This window comes from Schistocerca gregaria, chromosome 6 (genome assembly GCF_023897955.1).
Source record: "Schistocerca gregaria isolate iqSchGreg1 chromosome 6, iqSchGreg1.2, whole genome shotgun sequence".
Lineage (NCBI taxonomy): Eukaryota > Metazoa > Arthropoda > Insecta > Orthoptera > Acrididae > Schistocerca > Schistocerca gregaria.
Genome location: NC_064925.1, coordinates 125,039,894 through 125,065,583, shown reverse-complemented (window position 1 = coordinate 125,065,583; position 25,690 = coordinate 125,039,894). Strand labels below are relative to the sequence as shown.

The 25,690-nt window shown below is 41.7% G+C and overlaps 1 protein-coding gene across 2 annotated transcripts in view; it reads left to right on the top strand.

Moving 5' to 3' along the window:
• LOC126278013 (facilitated trehalose transporter Tret1-2 homolog) overlaps positions 1-25,360 on the top strand; it is a 172,404-nt gene extending 147,044 nt beyond the window's left edge. Inside the window, exons 3-5 of one of the 2 annotated variants that reach the window (XM_049977721.1) lie at positions 3,554-3,833; positions 17,244-17,537; positions 23,541-25,360. In XM_049977721.1, coding sequence (XP_049833678.1) covers positions 3,554-3,833; positions 17,244-17,537; positions 23,541-24,041 — 1,075 coding nt within the window. In that variant the 3' untranslated portion in view covers positions 24,042-25,360. The remainder of the gene's footprint in view (positions 1-3,553; positions 3,834-17,243; positions 17,538-23,540) is intronic. The other variant, XM_049977720.1, reaches the window with a different exon arrangement.
• The last annotated feature ends 330 nt before the right edge of the window (positions 25,361-25,690 follow it).

Below are 25,690 nucleotides of genomic sequence, written 5' to 3'. Positions count from 1 at the left end.
AATGGAATAGTTCGTTGAGTTTTGTACGGTCAGTAATCTCCCACCCGTTACGAACCTACCTTTGCTATAAATAATGGGCTAGGTAGGTAGTTATAACTTATTTAGTATGCATATTGAGGAAAACATAAATTTAAAAAGCCATATAGTGGATTTCCTAGGACATTTAGACTCGTATATTTTTCCCACAAGAATTATTGTCAACTGGAGATAGAGCAATCAAAAAGTTATTGTTTTGTAGATTTTCATTCACCGATGCCATATGCGATAATATTCTGGAATAATTACTTAATTACTTACATAAAAAATTGTTCATCGTACAAGAGAAAGTAATTGTAATTATTAGAATTATATGTAGGGTTTTCTCAAGTACATCTTTCAAGCTTCTATTTAAGCAGTTGTGAATATTAATCACATTAATATTAATATTAATTAATTAGTACAAATGCTCACTTATGAAATGGTCTTAAATGCACTCCATTTGTCCGACAGTAACAGGAATACACAAGTAAAGTACTAGAAGGAAAAATAATCTGCATTACGCTTTAATGATCTAACTTTGTTACATAAAATGTTGAAAGATGCAGTTGTATAACTACTTTATAATTTACCCTGAGAAATAAAATGACTGGCAGATGAAGTTTCTTCAAAGAAAGATTAAGGATGCTTCTATTTAGCAACTCCTTGTCTATAACAGCTGAATTTTTTAATAGAAATATCAGTCTTTCCAGACGAAAATCTCCAACAGCTAGCATGTAGCGTTATAAAAACGTTCCATCGCCTTTTTTGCTCATGGGTTCTATGTTCGTTCTGTTGACAGGTTTTAAGTGAATATAATCTATGGAACAAGGAACTAATTCTCACTTACCATGATCCTATTTTTTACATTCTCAGAGATATTAATACTCAAATTGAAACCCATGTTTGATGCTTTTAGAGAAGTGAGCCAGTCCCGCTTTCCTCATCATACACTGATGTGGCAAAATTAATGGGATCGCGATATGCCCGTTTACAGTTGGCGCTGGTACCGTTTACATTCCGTTTCGTAAATCCTTAGGCTATTCAATATTCTGAGATCCACAGACTAATTTCAATCAGTACCTATCACCGTGCACAACTCAACGGCCGAGACTGCGTAGAATTATGAGTGCTAATAGAAACGCAATACTGCGCGAAATAACCGCAGAAATCAATGTGGCACGTACGTCGAATGTATCCGTTAGGACAGTGAGGCGAAGTTTGGCGTTAATGGGTTACGGCAGCAGAAGACTCATGCTGGTGACTTTGCTGGCTGCAGCAGCTCTCCTGGTCTCGTCACCATATCGGCTGGACCCTAGACGGCTGGACAACCGTGCCTTGGTCAGGTGAGTTCCAGTTTCAGCTGGTAAGAGCTGATGGTAGGGCTGTGTAGCGTACGATCCTAGAGACCATGGACCAAAGTTGTCAACAAGGCATTGTGCAACGGGGTGGTGGCTCCACAATGCAGTGGCGTGTGTTTATATGGAATTGACTGGATCCTCTGGTCCTACTGAAGTGACTGGAAATAGTTATGTTCGGCTACTTATAGACAATTTACAGCCAAACAGCGATGGGATTTTTATGGATAATAAGCTGCCATGTCACTTGGTCACATTTGTTCGCAAGTAGTTTGAAGAATATTCCGGACAATTCGAGCAAATAATTTGGCCAATCAGATTGCACCACATAAATGCTTTCGCAATTATGGTTGGCTATACAGACAGCGTGGCTCATTATTTCTGCAGGAGACTTCCAACAACTTGTTAAGCCCATGACGCATAGATTGTCTGCACTACGCCGGACAAAATTAGGTAAGCCACGATACTGGGAGGTATTTCATAAATTTTTTCACCTCGGCATACATCATTTTGCTTCCAAGGAAGTAAACTTCCTTTAATTCGTTTTCTGCGTGGTACTTCTCATTAATTTCTTCATTCTTCTGTTTTTCTTCGATCGCGTTCTGAGCTTATTAAACTCTCCACAGCCATGCCAGATTACAGTAGACACCAAGTGAAGTACCCATAGAAATACACTACTGGCCATTAACGTTGCTACACCACGAAGATGACGTGCTACAGACGCGAAATTTAACCGACGGGAAGAAGATGCTGTGATATGCAAATGAATAGCTTTCAAGAGCATGCACACAAGGGTGGCGCCGGTGCCGACACCTACAACGTGCTGACATGAGGAAAGTTTCCAACCGATTTCTCATACACAAACAGCAGTTGACCGGCATTGCCTGGTGAAACGTTGTTGTGATGCCTCGTGTAAGGAGGAGAAATGCGTACCATCACGTTTCAGACTTTGAAAAAGGTCGGATCGTATCCTATCGCGATTGCGGTTTATTGTATCGCGACATTGCTGCTCGCGTTTGTCGAGATCCAATGACTGTTAGCGGAAATGGAATCGGTGGGTTCAGGAGGGGAATACGGAACGCCTTGCTGGATCCCAACAGCCTCTTATCACTAACAGTCGAGATGACAGGCATCTTATCCGCATGGCTATAACGGATCGTGCAGCCACGTCTCAATCCCTGCACGAACAGTTCGACGACGTTTGCAGTGGCATAGACAATCAGCTCGGAGGCCATTGCTGTAGTTACCCTTGACGCTGCATCACAGACATGAGCACATGCGATGGTGTACTCAACGACGAACCTGAGTGCACGAATGGCAAAACTTCATTTTTTCGAATGAATCCAGGTTCTGTTTACAGCATCATGATGGTCTCATACGTGTTTGGCGACATCGCGGTGAACACACATTGGAAGCGCGTATTCGTCATCGCCATACTGGCGTATCACTCGGTGTGATGGTATGGGGTGCCACTGGTTACACGTTTCGGTCACCTCTTGTTCGCATTGGCGGCACTTTGAACGGTGGACTTTAAATTTCAGATGTGTTACGACCTGTGGCTCTACCCTTCATTCGATCCCTGCGAAACCCTACATTTCAGCAGGATAATGCACGACCGCATGTTGCAAGTCCTGTACGGGCCTTGCTGGAAACAGAGAATGTTCGACTACTGCCTTGGCCTGAACATTCTCCAGATCTTTCCCCAATTGGAAACGTCTGGCCAATGGTGGCCGAGCAACTGGCTCGTCACTATAAGCCATCACTACTCTTGATGAACTGTGGTATCGTGTTGAAGTTGCTTGAGCACCTGTACCAGTACATGCCATTAAAGCTCTGTTTGACTCAATGCCCAGGCGTATCAAGGCCGTTATTACGGCCAGAGTTGGTTGTTCTGGCTACTGATTCCTCAGGATCAATGCCCCTAAATTGGGTGAAAATGTAATCATATGTCAGTTCTAGTATAATAAATTTGTCCAATGAATACCCGTTTATCATCTGCATTTCTTGTTGGTGTAGCAATTTTAATGGCCAGTAGTGTAACAGAGATAGAAGATCGTAAGTCAGAGCCAGGTATAGCTTCACGAATTCTATGGCAAAGCTTCCCAGGTATCCTTGGAAAGTTTTGGCTTTATGTCCGTAACGGAAGTACTTCGCATCTCCCTGATCTCCTCGGCTTGCAGGGTGCTGGCCGGTGTGCAGGTTGGTGGCACCCTGATGCTGACGGCTCTGTACGTCAGCGAGACCGCCAGCGACGAGGTACGTGGCAGCCTGGGCTGCATGCTGCCCCTGCTGTGCAACAGCGGCATCCTGTTCGCGTACGTGATCGGCGCTTTCCTGCCTTACTACAGCGTGCTGTACGTGAACCTCGCTCCTGCAGTCATCTTCATCATCAGTTTCGCCTTCATGCCTGAGACGCCATATAGGCTGGCAACCGTTCATCAGTATGAGCAGGCGAGAAAGGTAACAACTGGTTGAGTATTGCCTTTATCTATTCCACTATATAAAGACAAGTCGTTGTTTACCGTTGTCACCAAAAATCTCAAAAATCACGAGGTTTGTCCAGAAAGTAATTTGTTGCTAGTAACCAGTCGCTAGGAAACCACAGTGAAATCAGAAACATTTTATTTGCAAAAGTTAGCTACGCTTTCCAGATGCTTCTCTACATAGTCGCCGCTCCGACTTCGATATTTGTCGGAGGGTTATACCAAATAACCAAACACCATCGTCATGTCAGGCAGCCGCCTGTGCTTTCCGATAATTCTCTGCGCTCGTCTATAGCGCGTAGCCTGCGCCCAGGTGTTGTCTTCGTACCCAACGTTTCATGTGAACAGAGATGATACTCAGGAAGAGCCAATTAGGGCTGTGTTGTGGGCGATCGAACACTTCCCATCGAAAAGGCTGCAGGAGCGTCTTCACTGAGCCTGCAGACTTCGGCTCAGAATTGCCATGAAGACGGAAGGGCGTGGCAGTTGTGTTAGATAGGCTGCATTCATTAAGGCGAGGTCTCTCAGCGGGCCCTCCTACTTGGCGGGAGACATCGTTGTTCTAGGCACCTTTCCTCGCTCACAGTGAACTCACAACTGAAAAGAGCGTCTCGAAGCGATCGCAGGTCATACTAGAGACACTAACCAACACATCTGTGTAAAGTTTCATCGGGTTTTCACTGTGGTGTCCATATCACGACCGATCGGAAATTACTGCCTTGTGTACCCTTGTATTTTTACACGGTACTCTAATAAACGTTTGGATGGACATGGGCACTGGGTGAAACAAGTGCAATTACAGACATTATTATATGTTGTATCTCAATATGTGCACACATCAGATGTTTTTTGGTTTTCCTCTTTCTTCCCACAAACACATCACAAACTTGACGACCTGATGTTTTTTTTTTTCCATGACGTACCTGGACTTCAACTGAACTACACCTGGGAGTATAGACGATCTGTTTTGCATCCATGCGCCTGAACTGCTGCCCAGAGGGTATCAGCATTAATTGCTTGCTCTTGCCACATGTATGTGGAGCTACTACCCGAGCTAAAAGCATTCAACTTGTAGTACCTATAATTATTAGTCTTCAAATGACATAAATGCTTATATAATCTTGTTCAGTTCACCATCCTCAACCACCAGTAGAAACACTCATATCTGCTCTTACACGTGGTACAACCTATATAAAGGGAAAAATGATTAGCAAAAATCTCGGCAAGTTCTTGACCGACTTACTTGAAATTCTTACACGATTCTCTAGTAAATATTCAGATGGACAAGGGCTATGAATTTTTTAAACAACTATGTGCACGTATTCTATTAAAACTGAGTGCGAGGAAGAAAATCATGTGCTATGCTGTGCTGTAAAAGTTTACAGATTCGTTCATTCTCACAGTCAATTTCAACTACGAAAACATGGCCATGGCACTTAACCCATTAGACAAATTGTTTCTTTCTTATAATTTTTCTCCTTAGATACAATTGTATCCATAAAACACTAATGGGGGTGTATATTACTTTGTTACTAATACATCGTAAATTTTACTATTTCATATTTTATTCAAGAGAGATCACATTTAAAATTTATGCCCCAGAATGTCACATTCAAAAGAAGTGCAAAATGTCCTGTTTTACGCCCTATACTGACTACCAAATTGGCAGGAACTGTGATGTGGTATAACTGCAGTTGTGCTACCTGTAATCGCGGGTTTAGCAATCTAGTGTTAAACAAAATTTGTATACTCGACTATGTCTTGGTTTGTTTTCTTCCTCTCTCTCTCTGTTTTGACGGGGAACAGGAAAGTTACATTTATGGCTTATCAGCTTATCATCAGAATACTACTATGGAATCTGAATTGTGTGAAACTTTGTGGAATTAAAACTATACGAAATACTCTCATAGAAGCCACTGTCCTCGCAGACTCAGCACCAGAACAAGTCTCTCATTACTCGTATACCAATCTTCCCATCCAATTCACCCATATATTTTAAGCGAATTCTATTAATCAAGTTATCGTTGGCTATAACAAAAAACAAAGCTCAAGGTCAGCGACAGGTGGGAGAGGAAATGAACAGAGAGAGGAGATGGACCTAGAGAGGGAACGAAGAATATGGATAGAGTGTGGGGGACGTATTGGACGGAGAAATGGTGACAAGCAGAAGATAAACAATGATAGGGGAGAGGAAGAGATGGCCAGAGAGAGAAGGAAGAAGGAGAATAGGACGTATAGCCAATTCCTTTACACGTTTAGCAATTGTGAAATATTGGCAGGTTTGGTAGTGTTCTCACAAAAACAATGCCAGAAAAACATTCACTGGTACAAGTTATGTTAATGTTGCGAGGTGCCGGGGCTAGCAGCGTATTTAACACTAAATTCTTCTAGAATCTACATATGTAAATGATGCTCTAAGCCCCCCCCCCCCACCTCCCCCCCGCCTATTCTAACTCCGACTTTTGCTGTTGCACATGGATTAAAAAGAAAAGCGAACTGACTGTAATCGACCCTGCAAGTGGAGTAGAAAAGAGTTTGGCACCTGCAATAATTTCATTTGATAAATAAGTTAAATAAAGGAAAGTTTCATTAACGTAGTGAGAAATGATATGGTTGCTCTACTGATTAACAGAATGAAAGTTCTGTCCTTAATAACAATATGATTTATTATAACTCAAAATAATAAACAAAAACACTTGAAACATTTACAATACATCAAATTGGCTCAAACTGGATACTCAAATAAACGCTGTGAATGTGAAGCTGCCCCTAAACTAGATTGTGACATTTATGACAATGTGGTATGTGGAGCCAATTTCTTGCAACTCAAGTCATAAGAGAGACACACAGCCAACCTAGCATTAATTGCTGCCACATCAGTGAGAACTCAGACAATGAACACCCAAGACAGATCAAAGTTAGAAAAGACAAACAGGCGCGCTCTGCTGAGCTCGGATTATCACATAGCAAAATTGCCTGCTTTGCTGGTGCTGCGGACGTACATTACCAAGCTGTCTTCTTAACTGCACGGACACTATCTGGCATACCGGAGGCGATGGCTGGTTGCTTCGACGTCCCATCGTGTTGATGATAATGTCGCCAGTATAGCCCGAAACAAATTGTCCTGGCCTGGTTGTTACAAACTAAAGACTTCCTAGCAGTACAAATGCGCTTCTGAGAGTTACGAAGAAGACTCGCTACACAATCACTGACGGTACAGTGATTGATTTTAACAAGCCAAGTCACACAGTAACTCCGATACAGTCAACTTTAGCCAAAACTCCACAAGACAGACAACAAAGGCTTCTTGTACGCAGAACGCTCAATTGCCAACTGTACTCGGAAAGTTACATTAAAGTCGAAACTTCAGCAACTTCGTCAAATAGTTACAATTAAATAAAAGTATATTAGGCAGGCAACGGAAGGCAGGCTATCCAGAGCACCCGTACAAACCGAACACAGAACATTCCAGCCCCCACGACAGTGGCCGTTGTTAAACGTTCCAATCATCAACTCGAAAACCGGTGGAAAATTCCACTCTATTGCCGAAGCACTACCATTCCACCAATGGTGATTCTTGGCGCCAATTTCTGCGCTCATTTTGCTACGTCACGGAGTTATGCCCTGAGCAAGCCAATCATAGTTACGATTTTGCAGAAAAACGTGGGAATTTGCCCGCCAAGACTGCCTGGGTACGCAAGTCATTCCCACGCCTCGCTGGTAGCCCACCAGAAAGTGTTTTCGCTAAGTTTCTGCGAAGTAACGGAACCTCTAGCCCATCCGGGTGACGAGAGACGCAGCGTGGGAAGTCCGCGTGTGAAGGAATAGCAACTTTTCACCGCATGCAATTAGAGAGGAAGATCGAATTACTCAGACTGAGATAGAAATATGAGATGGGGCTCATGCCACCTCACAATGTTTCACAACATTTTGAGATAAGAATGGGTTGCCCCGCGGAACCCATGAGTTCGAAAGTGGTCAGATGATTGAGTGTCACTTGTGTCATACGTCTCTACGCCTGATTTCCACACTGCTAAACGTCCCTAGGTCTACTGTTTCCGATGTGATAGTGGAGTGGAAATGTGAAGGAATACGTGCAGCACAAAAGCGTACAGGCTGACCCAGCCTGTTGACTGACGGAGACCACCGACAGTTGAAGAGGGTTGTAATGTGCAATAGGCAGACATCTATCAAGACTATCACACAGGATTTCTAAACTGAATCAGGATCCACGGTAAGTACTGTGACAGTTAGGCTGGTGGTGTGAAAACTTGGATTTCATGGTTGAGCGGCTGCTCATAAGCTACACATCGCGCCGGTAAATGCCAAACGACGCCTCGCTTGGTGTAAGGGCATAAACATTGGACGATTGAACAGTGGAAAAACATCGTGTGGGGTGACGAATCACGGTGCACCCGATGGCAGTGTGTGGGTATGGCGAATGCCGGGTGAACGTCATCTGCCAGCGTGTGTAGCGCCAACATTAAAATTCGTAGGCAATGGTGTTATGGTGTGGTCGTGTTTTTCATGGAGGAGCCTTGCACCCCTTGTTGTTTTGCGTGGCGCTATCACAGCACAGGCCTACATAGATGTTTTAAGTACCTTCTTGCGTTCCACTGCTGAGGAGCAGTTTGGGGATGGCGATTGCATCTTCCAACACGATGGAGCACCTGTTCATAATGCACGTTCTGTGGCGGAGTGGTTACATGACAATAACATCCCTGTAATAGACTGGCCTGCACAGAGTCCTATAGAACTTCTTTGGGGTGTTTTGGAACGCCGACTTCGTGCCAGGCCTCACCGACCGACATCAATAGCTCTCCTCAGTTGGTCACTCCCTGAAGAATTCGCTGCCATTCCGCAAGAAACCTTCCAGCCTGCGGTACGCTGCTTGCGAGAGTGAGAGCTGTCATCAAGGCTAAGTGTGGGCCAACACCATATTGCATATTGAATTACACCATTACCGATAGAGGGCGCCACGAACTTGTAAGTCATTTTCAGCCAGGTGTCCGTATACTTTTGATCACACAGTGTATTTAATATTACGTATCGATATGAATCTTGCTACGTTCGAGGCACAAAATTAAAATGATACCCTAAGTTTCACCCCAATTATTCTATCTGGAACCGTTTCTGTCTACATTTCCTTGTTAGTTTCATTTGTTAACATTATTTTGTATTACTGTGCCGGAGATATTAAACTTGTAACTTGACTTTGATGTGTTGGTAGTTAAGGTGGCCAATCTAAGACAATCCGATATCTACAGAAAGGTGGCATTAATAAGTTTATTTACAATATTTACACTTTTTAACTGAGATATACAGGGTGATTTTTCCCACCGTGTACAAACTCTAGGGATTGATCCATGAGAGAATACGGAACAGAAAAGGTCTCATGAACGCATGTCCGGAATTGCATTGTTTCTATGCTACAGACCATTTATTCAATTGTACTTTGTTACAGATACTGCGATTTAATAATCGCTGTACCATGCTGCCACAGTTACACTATGAATGGATTACTCCTAGAGGGTGGTACTGTTCCTCATACGTCATGCCCTAATGCCTTTCCTGCCACAGTACCTGGTAATGTTGTGTCCGATTAATTTCTCTTGCCAACTCACCTTCGTAGTGGATCTGATGCAACGTTGTACCCAATGGTTCCGTTTTCGAATCGAGAGCTTGCTGACGTGGTGTTTGCTTACGGAAAGTCAAACAGCAATCATGAAGGGCGTACCAGAAATGTCCGGACACCTGACTTGCAGGAATCTGTGATTAACACTGTGGAAGGGGATCGCCGTGTCAATACCAGGCAGTTGGCCCGTCAGTACAAGGTTAAGCCAATACGATCGTGTGGAACATTCTCCATGACAATTGTTACTACCCTTGTCGCTCAGAGCGCGTGCAGGGCTAACTAGCAACTGACTTACCACATCGGGAGAAGTTTTGTCACTGGTTTCTTCATCAGGCAACCATGATTTGTGTCTTCCATCCTATTCACAAATGAGATCACCTTTATTCAGAGTGGGATATTCAAGTTTCATAACAGTCAAGAGTGGGACAGTATGTAGAACCCCCATGTATGATGATGGCGAATCATCAGCATCGGTGCAGCCGGAATTTGTGGGCTAGGATAATTGGCGACCGTATTTTGGAACCTGTCTTCCCTCCACGTCACCTATGAGGCTGGAAATATCGGCGTTTCTTGCGGATGACTTCGCATCTCCTGCTGGAAGAAGTGCCATTGATGATTCGAAGGGTTATGTGGCTGCTACATGATGGTGTTTCAGTCGTATTCGTCGTTAACTTCAGAACGCATTTCAGTCGTTTCTTCCGTGGTTGATGGAACGGACGAGAGGGTCCAGTTGAATGGCTTACTCGTTTACCGCATCTCAACCCGTGCGATTTCTGCTTATGGGATCACCTGAAAAGTATCATATATGCAAAGCCATTCCAGATGCGGAGACACTGGAGCAGAATATTCATGTTGCCTTCCGATGTGAACGTGTGAAGCAGAACATGCCACAGCGCGTACATGCGTGCGACATGCACATGGGAAAAAATTTTCAACACATACTGCAACTATGGCTGCATGCCATAGCGCGTATTAGACTGCAGTCTTTTTAAAAAATGTATGACTAAATAAATGGTCTCTACCATGGAAACCATCTATTTCCGGTTGTAAGTTCATTAGACATTTTTGTTCCGTATCCTCTCATCGATCAATTCTTAGAGTTTGTATATGGTGTAAAAACACCCTGTATGAGGTTGCTGCACAAGTTCGTAGCGTTTTTGTTTTGCCTGTTGCCATTCCAATTGGGTTTATTTATCGATTGTTACTTTTAATGTGTAGCTCACTACTTTTATGTGAGATTACATACTGTCATTTTGTGATATGGGGATAGGGAATAGAGCAGTGGACGCTAGAAAATGGAATGCTAAGTGGAGAAATAGAACCTTTCCGACAAATTCGTCTGTTTGAGTTCTGTAGAGGGGTGATAGCAGCGGAGGCAGCCAGGAACGTTTGGGTATGAGGTTTATACCATTGGACAGTGAACGGAAAGAAAAAAATTCTCTAGTTTTAAGGAGGATCGTTTTGACATTAGTAACTTTCCACGTTGAGGAATACCTTCAGCGTGTGATGAAGATAGTTTGAACGTATTAATCCACAATGAGCCACATCAGTGTACTCGAGAACCGGCAAATGTGATTGACACACACAGTGGTTACGGTTACTACAAGCCACACCACAAGTTGGGAAACGGGGCCAAATTTCTAGTAGTTTACTGTCGAGTTGAGATTTTCACAAATGTCTTATTCATATCTTACAGAAACTAGCCGTACGGCTTGAAACAGCCTTTTAAACACGTCGCTAACGGCAATCAAGTAATTTATAGCAATACAAAAGTTTAAAAAATTTAAAGAGCATTAGTAAACAGGCTACTAAAGTAAATACAGCACATTGTTAAGAAATCACGGTGAGGTAGTGAAGCTACGAACATCACCATTAAAAAACAAATCAAAGGTCCCAGCAAACACACGATTAATGGCAATAAAGGAATGGAGGAATTTAAAAAAGTTTTTAAGCAAAAGTGTCCTGGAATATCATTAGAACATAACAGATATGACGGACCCGTGTAAGGCGGCCACAAATCACCCACTCAGGGATGCTCAGGTTAGGCAGAATACTGACCAATTTAAATACGGCCGTAAACACAATTGCCACTCTCAGTCTGGTCTCTGCACCGACCTTTAGACAGCGAAAACTTGTTATAAGATGGCTTAAATTGCTGACAGGACTAGACCTAACCTCGTGCAAGGAACCATTACACCACACAGTCCTGAATGAGCGACCACATGATCAACCACCAAGAAGCATGAATTTACTCATAACACACGACAGAATAGCGAAACAATTAAACTGCCAAAACTACACCTCCCATCGGGCAGTAACGAGAGGAGGAGGAAAAATCACTGTCTTCAGTTACACCGGTGCCGGGGACAGGAAACACGATCGCCGGAGGCCACAAGGCAGAAGAGACACTGGTTACGCAAACTTCTTACTTAATGATTAAACCTTCCACTAACTTAACTTGCAATTATGCTCGAACAGGCAGTACGCGACCCCCGATGGCAAGGAGTCACACATCCGACCGCGCACGCGTCGCCAGTGTACCCAACACGCCACGGTCACGCGACAACACGCTCTGTCACCGGAGTTCACGTCTTCTCTGCAACGTTGACGGGTAGTGACGCTCGTTCATGTTGGGTCTCTCCATTTTAAACTGCAGTGTTGAAACGGAGGACTTAAAGAAGCTTGTTAACGTCCCACCAAGGTCAAATGAACAGCAACTACTCGTGGGGAGATTCTGTATACAACCAAACCGCGGGGAGCTCTTCCGTCAACTCGCCCCGCTCGTTACTCACAACCGACATACATCACGTGGCGACTCGGTACAACCGGCCAGGTCTGGCGAGCCACTCTGCCCTCCTGTGTCCACCAGACTTGCTGAGCGCACGGCCGTACTTCCTCGCCACCACACGAAGTTACCACCGGTGAAAGATCTCACTTCCTCCGTAGCAGTTTCCCGGAAGCAAATCGCAGATATCGATTGCGGAGGAAAAAGGCAACCAAGCAGCCGCTTAATGACAGACAACATACCAAACAAACATGTCAGGGGACGAAAAGGAAAACCAATGCAATTTAAACACAAGGTGTAGCACGAGTCGATACACGGCTCAGTGATGAACTGTAGTATCACCATTGCGCGACATTTGCGTGCAGTGGGTAGAGTCAATAATCAGGTATGTGGGTATAGCACACGTTAAGCCAAAGTCACAGAAATCAGTGGGTCGCCACATGTGCATTTCTACTTGCTCGTCAGCATGTGGCCCGTCATCACCACCGACCATTCCTATCCCGTATCGTTACTGGTCATGAGGAATAGTACCTTTATGCTAACGAAAAAAAAGCCACACAAAGCAGAAACTCCCAATACAAAGCCCTGCACGTATCCACAAACGATAACGTTATGCATCTGGTGGAACAGCGACTGTGTGGTGTACTACGGATTGCTTCCCTGGGGAGTGACCGTAACTGCTCACATTTATTATCAACAACTGAGACGTTTTGCAGACGCAATCCAAGAACAAGGACCGGGAAGCCTACTTGAAGTGATGCTACTCCACGATAACGCGCGCCGAAATTCTGTTACAATGACAACCATCTTATTCACCTTAGTTTGCGCCCGCAGATTTTCTACTTTTCCTCTCTCTAATGAACATCTTTCTTCACCCCAAAAGCGCGTGATTTCTACAGTACGGGAATTGAAAAGTTACGCCAGTTTTGGCAGACTGTTGTAAATAGTGAAGCAGACTATATTCCTGGTGACGAAAGCCAGTGTTGCATGTATCTGTTCCCTTAATTAAGCTTATGGAAAAAACGCTACCAACTTATGCACAAACACGATACAAGACATTGTACATTTATATATTCTTCTGTGATGCGGGCGTTATATTTATTACAATGAAATGAATACACTTAGCAGCATAAAGGTGTTGATGTAAATCAACGGGGACAGTTGCAAGTGTGTGCTCCGAAGGGGGCTCAAACCAGGGATCTTCTGCTTACATGGCAGGCGTTCTTGCACCTGAGACCCACATTCGCAACTTATTGTCCCGCACTTTATTCTTAAGTGCGCCCCAAATGGCTAGTGAGACTTAACTATGTATACATGATGTCCGAAAGAACAGATACCACCTTTAAATTATTGACAGTAATGTTGTTGATAGTAACCACTGCCGGCCGTTAAGGCCTAGCGGTTCTAGGTGGTTCAGTCCGGAACCGCGTGGCTGTACGGTCGCAGGTTCGAATCCTGCCTCGGGCATGGATGTGTGTGATGTCCTTTGGTTAGTGAGGTTTAAGTAGCTCTAACTTCTAGGAGACTAATGACCTCAGATGTTAAGTCCCATAGTGCTCACAGCCATTTCAACCATAGTAAAAATTATTGTTGAATGCTGGTACATTCAAGTAAGCCAAAGACACGTATTGAAGTTTAGTAGTGTCATGCTATGTCGATATAATTTACTTACTGCAGTCTCGTATACCAATGCTGGTAAGTCTTTAAATTCCCTGAATCTGAGGCAAGGCTTTGAGTGAAGTTGCTTAAAAAGATACGATGGCCAACCAGAGTTGCAGGCAATGACGTCATGTCGATTTAACGTTCTCCGTTGCCATGTGTCCAGTTTGACGTTCACCTACTGGCGCTAAATTTCAGTTCTACTTTCGACAAGACGATATAATAGATTAAGAGTTTCGGTTTACAACTGAACTGTGCGTTCTGTAGCTTCTCGATTGTTTGAGCGCTAATCCTGTAGAAAAAAGTTATACAATTAAGGCACGTCTGACAAATATTCTAAGAAAATTTCCAAAAACTTTTCCTTTTTTTTAAAGTAATGTTCTAAAAAACAGCATCGCCCCAGGATTCATCTGTAACGGCCCGAAACGGCATTTACCCAATGAAGGACTACAAAACAGTTCAAGTGGCTTGAAGAGTTTTCATTCACTGTGACTCCCACGAATTCGTAAGATCTTTTTAGTAACAAACTGTCTGAAGATTCTTACATTTCAACGATGTACTCTTTTATCTGTGGCTGTCCTGTGTACAAAATGGTAGAAAATAAAACAATTAAACTATCAGTACCATCTGAAGATGTTATTTATAATGATAAATGTTAGAAGGGGATGGAAACGGTTCGATAAGGCACTTAGTTTCTTTATCGAACAGATTATTCTACACACTACTTTTTAACCACTGATTTTATGTAGCACCTTGACTGCTTCGGAAATCACGGAGAGTTCAGCATATTTCTGCGTCACTCTTACCTTCATAATTAAAACTTGAATTACTAGCTCACCTCTTGCAGTCATTCTTCTGCTAAATGCTGGTTAAACACAGTGCGAACACTCCACCGAAACACCCAACTCACAAAGTAATTATACACTTACTGTTGGCCTTGACTACCAAGGGTGAACCTCCTGTGAGTCTTGACTTCACAAACCCCACACGACGAAACAAATTGTCCAATATAAGGTAAGCTTCAAGCACTTCATACTGACAAAACTGACACATGCAAACCTGTATGGCATGATATGCATACTTGAAATAAATACTTATAAAGTAAAAATCGCAGCCCGTCACATATGTTTGTCGCAAGAAACATTCCATCCATAACGAAAACCATAACAAATTACCCCTTTATCTGACTAAATGCTGTCATAGGAAATCAGATTGAATTGGAATACAGCAATCTAACCATTAACCCACAGCCAAACCTGTTTGCACATAGCGTATTGATTAATCAATAGGAAGACTAAGATTAAGCATTTTGTTATAGATTGTCAGTGGCAGACCTTCGTGGAAAAACCGTGCATTTAGCACATCCCCGATATTGCAAGAAGAAAAGTAGGATCCAATAACGTCGGATCAGGGCAAGATAGTAAATCACTGGCAGATAAACCATAACTGATGTTCATTGGCATTACACACACATAAAAAATACTAAGAATGTGACTATCTCGCTCCCCTGTATTTTAATACTACGGCACAGGTTACCAACAAAAATGTATTTCCAACTAAGTAACATATGAATTTCATAACTAATATCAGAAATCACTCATATAAAAACATGTAGACAACACCTTAAGTGTTAATACAATTATAAAAAGCAAAGCAATGCTGAACAGTTAAACATACCAACTCTTGTCCGTAACAAATGTTTATTTACGATGACATGACTCAAGTCTTTTATATTTGACTTCTTGTTATAGAACTGGATCTTCTGATGTGGATACAACCCTCTTATTCTGCCTGAATTTGAAAAGCTGAGTTAATATTGTCATGTATGCTGGATATATATGATTTCATGGTGCAGGCCATAGAAATTCCCACTTATTCGTTTCCTCGGCTGTTAGGAAAAATTTAGTATGACTGAAAACCAGGACTATGTCACCGCCTTTATAGTCACAGATATGAGTAACTTCTCTATAAAAATAGGAATTACTTTGGTTTTCTCTCTTGGATACGTTTACCAATGCATGTATGATGTTACCAGCACAAGATTGGTTATATCGTACTGGTTCTGGAATGGGTTTACACTCTTCATTAACTTCTGAGTCATCAAACTGCAGCTCAAGCTGTTTTTAAACTGTTGCTGTGTTTGGCAGCAAATCGTTAACTACTCTCTCGAAGAGTTCAAAAGATTCTGATCACTTAGTCTGCATATGGTCTCCTGCTAAGTAAGACTACATAAATCGAATCAATTCATGGATATACCATTCGACCAAACTCCTTTCAGGATGTTATTTTGAAATCAAAGTCTTATTCGATTGTTCCAGAAAAGTTTCTCCAGTTGTAGCTCGCAAATAATGTGTCATTGTCTGAGAGTGGCCCCTCAGGCTTGTTATCTCTCACAGAATAATAAGTTTGTACGCATCTAGTAAGATGTGGCAAAAAAGAAAGGATGTGAATCGAAGTATGTATTATGGAAGTATTTTCAAAATTTGGTGAAATGTTAAGAAATGATGAGTTTCTCTACAGAATCGGCGATAAAAGAAACATTTATCATACACTGAAAATAAGATCGAATAGGGTGTTACGACAAGTGTTGGAGCGTATCCAACAAATAATTGAAGATGATGGTTGCAACTGCTACTCTCTGGAGAAGAAGTTGGGACGGGAAGGGGATTCGTGATGTGCCACGTCAGATCAGTCAGAAGATTGATGACGAAGGAAAAAACCTCTTTCTTCCAGAAACACATTTCTTAGTTATCTGGTCACGGAATTCAGGTGGCATTTGTCACAAATATCTTTAGTTCTTCGTATTAGCGTGTTTAAAAATTCTTTCTTTTGAGATGGAATTTGAAACTTTTGTGCGGCGAGATATTTATTAGTATGTATCGGCTTCTGGTATACAGTGTGAACTGGAAGTCCACAAAGAAAACATTTAAAAATGGTAATTTACCTTTCCTCTCCGTCCCAGGTGTGAGCTTAACGTTAAAGTGCATTCTGTGTACATAATCAAACAACAGTTGATGAATCTGAATACCATGCGGCAAGATATCTGTAAATCATTTATTCAAGAATGTCTCAGATCCTCAATCCAAATTTTATTTGATAAGCCATATGATCGCACTTTTGCAATTGAAGTGGTATAGATCAAACTACTCTTGGTAAGTCAAGAAATACTGCATATTCCTGACGGCGTTGATCAAAGGATTTCACGATATCGTATGTGAAAAGCACAGGGTAAAACATCGCACACACTAATGTCAGTGGGGCGGTTTGTTAGGACTTTCTGTGAAATGGCTGTGTGTCCTTTGTCACAGGCACTGAGGTGGCTGCGCCGTGGGATCTCAGACGAGCAGGTGGAGCGCGAGATGGAGCGCATACGGTCATCGCTGGTTGCAGATGGCACGAAGGAGGGCAGCGCTGGACGCGTCTCGCTCAGGGAGATCTGCTCCAGGGCCTCACTGAAGGGCTTCGCTATCGTCATCGTCCTTGCGGCCAACTTGCAGTTCTGCGGCTCCTATGCTGTACTCAACTACGCCGTCATGATGTTCGACGAGGCTGGAGGATCTGTACCTTCCGAGGTGGCAACAATCGTCCTAGGTGCCCTGCAGGTGCGTTACGTTCCTCAGTACAATAACTGATCAAATGTATCTGAGCACCTATTTATGAACGCTAGTATAGGGTTTGTCCACCGTCCTCCTTTATGGCGGCTCAAACTTTCACTGAGCTATCTGTATGTCTGTACAGGAATGACACCCTATTCTTCTGCAATAGCCGAGACCAGAGAAGGTAGTGAAGTTAGACCCTGGGGACGAAATTTTGTCAACTATCCCAGTCGCGCTACTGGAGTGCCGAAACCATTCTGCCTTCTACAGTGTACAAATATTTTCCTGGATGGGATACCAGATGCCTATATCCATTTCATACTTAAATCACTCCACTCTACTTTCACGTTAGATTAGATTAGGTTCAGTTTTTATTCCATAGACCTAAAAATGAGGTGCTTCTCGCGAGTGTGGAAAATGCCAGAAAGTATAACATAAAAACCATAGAACATTTTAATATAATACTCACTTTCCTGACAGTTTGTTAGGAGATTGTCAGAGTTGTGAATACAGTACAGTAAAATGGAACTGGTAATATTTATAGAATTAATACACTGGTGGTGGTGGTTAGTGTTTAACGTCCCGTCGACAACGAGGTCTTTAGAGACGGAGCGCAAGCTCGGGCTAGGGAAGGATTGGGAAGGAAGTCGGCCGTACCCTTTCAAAGAAACCATCCCGGCATATTCCTGAAACGATTTAGGGAAATCACGGAAAATCTAAATCAGGATGGCCAGAGACTGGATTGAATCGTTCTCCCGAATGCGAGTCCATAGAATTAATACACTCTCACAATGAAACAGTTATGCACTTTTGATAAATTTATCAGACACAGAATACCTAATCTCGACAGTTGTGACTAAGTGCTTTCAGAACTGAAATCTAAAAGATATTTCTACTGAATTGTCCCTGCTAAGATATTCGTTTGTAGAGTAAAAGGGATGATTACCAAAAAGTCATTCAAACTCTGTTTAAACCGCGCTTTATCTGCACCCAAGTTTTTCATAGTTTCTGACAATTTACTATAAATGTGTGTTCCAGAATATTGGATCCCTTTTTTGGACAAAGGTAAGTGATTTTAGGTCTCTATGTAGAATGTACTTGTTCCTAGCATTGATACTAAGAATTGAGTCATTGGCTGGAAACAGAGACATGTTATGTACAACAAATTTCATTAAGGAATAAATATACTAAGAATTCCTTGAACAGGTTTCTACATTATATTCCCGAATTTACGTCTCAAATGATTCTTATTACATGCTTTTAGACTCTAAAAATTTTTGCTCCGTTTCACGATTTACCCCAGAATACGATCCCATACGACCTAGTAAACGGAAAGTAAGCCAAGTATTAAAGATTTTGTGATATCTACATTTCCTACAACTGATATAATACACATTTCAAATGCAAACTTGTTAAGGATCTTCAGTAGTTCTGTGGTATGTCTTTCGAACAGAATTTCTTGTTGAGTTGTAATTCCAGAAATTTAACACTGTCAGCCTCTTCTATCTGCATGTCTTCGTATGTTGTACACATGATGGAAGCATATCTCACACAGGTTATCAACTGCGTATAGTGCTTCATTTCAAAGTTTAATGAGAGTGAATGAGCTTTAATCCATTTATTAATGTCAGTGAAATTTGATTAGCATCCATTTCTAAATCTGTACATGACTTGGTATTTATTGAAATGTTTGTATCATCTGCTAAGAAAACAAACTTATTATATCGCAATGTAACAGATAAGAGTCCATTACTGTACACAAGAAAAAGCAGCGGATCAAGATGGAACCTTGAGGAACACCATACGTAATTACTTTACAATTAGATGGAGATTGATTGCTCACTCCAAAAGTATTTTGGAGTGACACCTTTTGTTTACTGTTAGTTAGATGAGACTTGAAAAACTCAGCAGCATTTCCAGTGACACGATAATCCTTCAATCTACTTAAGAGAATGCTGCGATTCACAGAGTCAAAGGCTTTTGTTAATTAACAGAAAATGTCAGTAGCCTCTAATTTGTTATCTAATGAGTTAAGTACATTCTTACTCTGCATGCAAATAGGATTCATAACATCGAAGTCCTTAAGGAACCAAAACTGTTACTTGGACAATATAGTATTTGCAGTCAGATGCTTAAGAAGGCGCTTGAACCCAATCTTTTCATATAATTTTGAGAAAGGCGTGTGACGTACCCTCTCTCTTTTATTGTTTTTATGTTGTTTTTTTTATTATTGCAGTTGTAGAGATATGAAATTATTGCAGCGGTTTGCTTGGTCAGCCGTCCTTCGGAATTTTCTGACATTAAATGGATCCCGAAACGTGCGTGATAAATACTTCGCGTGAAGTGCGATTTGCGGCATAAACAAGAATTAATTCCGGAGATGCAATCCACAGAATGTTAACAGAAATGCTTTTGAACAATGCGCAAGACTGACTAGACACATTCAGAGGGTACGTACATTCGCGTACGAGTGGTTACGATCTGATGAGAAAGACCTATCGTAAATTTTTTTGTGTAAAATAATTACGTCGTAGCACACTCGGAGATTGCCAACGTACAATTGGGTAGTGGCACGTACTTTCTATCATTCCCCGTGGCCTGGGTAAAAGAACATCAATTATTTAAATTTAAGAATATTTCTTTTCCAATCGGACTCCTATTTTTTTTACGAAAAGGAAGATTGCAGGTTCTGAATGTCTCGGCAAAAATCACATCAAAATTAATCTTAGCGGCCACCAAAGGAAACTAGTGAGCACAATCACGTACCTCTATTGTTGAACAGCGCCGTCGTAAAGTTCGTCGCCTCCATCTAAAATTCGACTCCTCGAATTAATAGAATAATTTGTACTTCACTGGTATGGGATTTAGGCTTGATCTTGACAGAAATTATGAAACACATTTTTCATCGTTTAACACCTTCATTTAACGCACACATAGATATGAAACTATACAGTACGTCTTTACGCCAGCACATCAGAACAAAAAGGTAGTTAATACTAGAAGTAATAAAAGAATCTCGAAATTAATCCTTTTTCTCTCAATGGTAAAAAAGTTTTTTTAGAGTATTCCTCTGGTATGACAGTCGAACAAATTTTCTTCTTCTATCTCTGAGATTTATTTCCAACATTTTTTAGTTCCTTTTCAGGCGAAAAAAGTGAAATTGGTCGATAGTTCGACGGTATCTGTTCTTCTCCCTTCTTGTAAAGAGGCTTAATTTCAGCACATTTTAGCCAGTCTGGAGGTATACCACTGATAAGAGACTGATTAACAAACAGTTTAGGGTACACCTCGACTCATATGAACACTCTTTAATCAACTAAATTGCTGTGTTATCATAACCTCTAGAATACTTAGACTTTCCGGATATAAACTGATTAGAACTGTTTGTTCTGTATCCTCTCCTCGATTGATCCCTAGAGTTTGTACATGGTGGGAAAAATCACCCTGTACAAGAAGTTGAAGATGAAGTGAAAGTGCCATACGCGTGTACACTACCCTCCACCCACACATAATGTTAGAACGTGTGGCCATGTACGTTCCCCCATTTAATTAAAAATTAAACTGTAGAAGTACAATCAATTGACCATGTACTTGTACTAAATAGAGATTGATACGCATTGAAAACATGGTATTGACTAATTTTGTCTTATACTTATGAATTATGTTATTATAAACAGCAATTAGAACATGAATGTATTCAACAGACTATGAAGTTGTATTCTATGTATGCAACAGAATATGTCAATAGTTAAATTGATCATTGTGCCTCACTAGAGTAACAGATGGATTGGTCTTGCACGCGAGAAAGCACATACCTGTCTCATAATCATAATTTGTTAAGACATGTTGATTAACCTGGTTATACAGGCACAGTCATGAGTTAATAGCAAATTAAAATTGTACAATATACATATAAGCATCGACTGCACATTTTAGTTTATTTTTGTAATTGTATATAGTTCAATGCTTTAATCATAAAGTGAGTGGATTTTGAATATTACCTGTTACATAATTTTTGTGCCTGCAAGATAAGACATTCTGACAACAGAAGCAATAAACTACGTACTATCAGCTGTGTCACACATTTTACTGTTCATATTCTAAGACAGATGACATTTTGGGTATATGTGCACTGTAACAGTACATCTGATAATGAGCAAGAATCCAATAATCAAGTAGGCAGCTGAATTGGCTTGATTATATAATGTTATTTTATGTGGCAGTATAAGTATAATACATATATACAGGGTGTTAGAAAAAGGTACGGCCAAACTTTCATGAAACATTCCTCACACACAAATAAAGAAAAGATGTTAGGTGGACAAGTGTCCGGAAACGATTAATTTCCATGTTAGAACTCATTGACCCTCCGCCACACACCGTCAGGTGGCTTGCGGAGTATGGATGTAGATGTAGATGTAGATGTAGATATTAATTTCGTCAGTATGTACTGTACTTCCTCGATTCACAGCCTGTTGGCCCAATTGAAGGAAGGTAATGTCGACTTCGGTGCTTGTGTTGACATGCGACTCATTGCTCTACAGAACTAGCATCAAGCACATCAGTACGTAGCATCAACAGGTTAGTGTTTATCACGAACGTGGTTTTGCAGTCAGTGCAATGTTTACAAATGCGGAGTTGGCAGACGCCCATTTGATGTATGGATTAGCACGGGGCAATAGCCGTTTCGCGGTATGTTTGTATCGAGACAGATTTCCAGAACGAAGCTGTCCCGACAGGAAGACGTTCGAAGCAATTGATCGGCGTTTTAGGGCGCACGAACCGTTCCAGCCTATGACTCACGACTGGGGAAGACCTAGAACGACGAGGACACCTGCAATGGACGAGGCAATTCTTCGTGCACTTGACGATAACCCTAATGTCAGCGTCAGAGAAGTTGCTGTTGTACAAGGTAGAGTTGACCAAGTCACTGTATGGAGAGTGCTACGGGAGAACCATCTGTTTCCGTACCATGTACAGCGTATGCTGGCACTATCAGCAGCTCATTGGCCTACACGGGTACACTTCTGCGAATGGTTCATCCAACGATGTGTCAATCCTCATTTCAGTGTAAATGTTCTCCTTACGGATGAGGCTTCATTCCAACGTGATCAAATTGTAAATTTTCACAATCAACATTTGTGGGCTGACGAGAATCCGCACGCAATTGTGCAATCACGTCATCAACTCAGATTTTCTGTGAACGTTTGGGCAGGCATTGTTGGTGATGTCTTGATTGGGCACCATGTTCTTCCACCTGTGCTCAATGCAGCACGTTATCATGATTTCATGCGGGATACTCTACCTGTGCTGCTAGAATATGTGCCTTTAGAAGTACGACACAACATGCACGATGGAGCTCCTGCACATTCCAGTCGAAGTGTTCGTATGCTCCTCAACAACAGATTCGGTGTCCGATGTATTGGCAGAGGCGGATCAATTCCATGGCATCCACGCTCTCCTGACCTCAACCCTCTTGACTTTCATTTATGGGGGCATTTGAAAGACCTTGTCTACGCAACCCCGGTACCAAATGTAGAGACTCTTCATGCTCGTATTGTGGACGGATGTGATACAATACGCCATTCTCCAGGGTGCATGTATCCTCGCTAACAGAGGACATTTTGAATATTTCCTGTAACAAAGTGTTTGAAATAACGCTGGTACGTTCTGTTGCTGTGTGTTTCCATTCCATGATTAATGGGATTTGAAGAGAAGTAATAAAATGAGCTCTAACATGGAAAGTAAGAATTTCCGGACACATGTCCACACAACATATTTTCTTTCTTTGTGTGTGAGGAGCGGTTCCCTATATCAAACACTGCATATACAAAATATTTTCAACAAATATGTTGTTTGGTGTACTTATTGTATTAACCCTGTATGATAATACACAATTTCTAAAATAACCTAGACAGTCACACCCTCAGTACCCTAATATTTCGGAAACAAATATTGTACAAATGTTTGTAAATCTTTACTTTTTACTTGTTGTTTTTGTTGGAACAGGTAGTTGGCACTGCAGCTTCCGTGGTGGCGGTGGACCGCCTAGGTCGACGACCCCTCCTGTTCCTCTCTAATGGGGTTGTAGGGACTTCTGTCACAGTCATGGGGGTCTACATGTACCTCAAGCAAGAGACGCAGACGGACCTGTCTTCCGTCGGCTGGCTGCCTGCCACATGTCTCTCGATATACGTCCTGATGCTGGCCTTTGGGCTGAACTCACTGCCATACGTGGTGCTCTCGGAGATCGTGGCTCCGAGGATCAGAGGTCTGGCCGCCATAGCTACGTACACAGTGATTATTGGCGCTGCGACAATCATGACCAAACTTTATCCAGCCATGTCAGAGGCAATGGGAGCTTATGGTAGCTTCTGGTTCTTCGCAGCTGTCTGTCTGACCTGCGCTGTCATTGGGTGGTGGTTGCTGCCAGAAACCAAGGGACGACCTCTAGAAGACATCCTAAAGGAACTCAACGGTTCAAAAGACGTCATTGTTAGCAGCTCCTAATGAAGTGCTCTAAATGCATCACAAACGTCTGTGAATGAGTCACCCCACCATTTACATAATGTTTAATCCTCTGTGTGCAGTTTTAAAATTTAGGGGAGCATTGCATTACATTGCCTCATGAGCTGAAATATGCTTCTTGACTAATGATTTGACGTATAGTCCTGAACTGTGTTCTTCACCCATCGGTTTGACAAAGCTGTTCATATAGCTACTGATATAAACACGAAATGGTCTCAGCATACGATATCGTCCCAAGTTCTGCTTCCCAGGTACCTCTTCAAAGTCTGTATTTAACTGCCCACCAGTGAAAACCTGAAAATATACTTAAGACTTATGGTAAGTAGAGAACTCCAGTATGCATACTCAGAATGTTTCATACCTGAAAAAGCTTTATTATCGCAACATTTTCATATGTTTTCTGTCATTGTACATAATTCACCTTGAGTGTTCTGGGACAAACATAAATGACCAAGCTGTACAAGTAGTGATTAAGGTCCTTGACTCTGTGTCCAAGTTTATATGTCGTTCTCTTGCTCGCCTCTCAGTTGTGCAACGCTGGGGCATTCTTTACTGGAACATAGTAAAGAGCAGGTGAGTTTTTACAGAAGGAGAATTGATATCTTTATATTTGAGAAAGGCTACCTGTAATACTTATCTGCGGAGATTAAATCTTGTTTCTAAATATTTGTTATTGATTCTGCTGATAAAGAAGATTCCTTGAAGGAATTTTTCAAGAAATCAATGCATCTGCAAGAATGAAATGTTGGTCAGAAGAATTGAAGGAAATTTTTGTCCCTTAGCTAACTGCTAATATTGATGACTAGTATTGTTTGAGCCTTTTGTTAACATTAAGTCACAAGTAGTGGAATTAATTTAAATGTCTATAATTTTTTAGTAATAAGAGAATTTTATAATTCTTAGCGTTTCCTAATGCTGTAGAATATTTTTGACAATAATTAGAGTTTAATTTTAAAGAACGACTTTGTTTAAAGGAAAACCCTCCTCCATCTTTCTTACTTAAGTTTTAATATTTTGTTTTGTGTGCATTGCACCTTACGCCTAACGCAGCCACAGATTGTTTCTGACAGGTATAAACAAATTTTGTAGTCAGCTGATTATTCTCCTTTACCTGCTGCATCTGGTGATTTCTATCTGCTTTCAAGAACGTCAGTACCCCAGACACAAAACACTATGCTGACAAGGGAACACCCCCCCCCCTCAGATTAAGCGATAAGATGGCTCAATGGATAGCCCGTCAGAAACTGTACACAGATGAAGCATGAAAACAGGAGGAAGTTGTACTGAATTATTAAAAAAAAGCAAAATAGAAACAGTAAACGATCCAAGCTTAAGAAGTAAAAAATGGAGAAGTGTGTAAGAGCCATGATTTCATAGTTAAGTGGTCACGGTCATGGTGTTCATAGGCAAAGGGGGTGGAACAGGGTTGTAAATACCCAATGCCATTTATTTTTATTTTTATCTTTTTTTCAGTCCGTTAAGTCACTGAAATGTTTGTTTCTCAAGTCTTGGTAGTTCTCATACCATATATTGGTTATGGAATATAAATCATATGGTAAGAATGCATTACCTTCACAAGTAAAGGTGATGAACTGTGGGAGCAGGCGAGATGCCACATAGACGTCTCACAG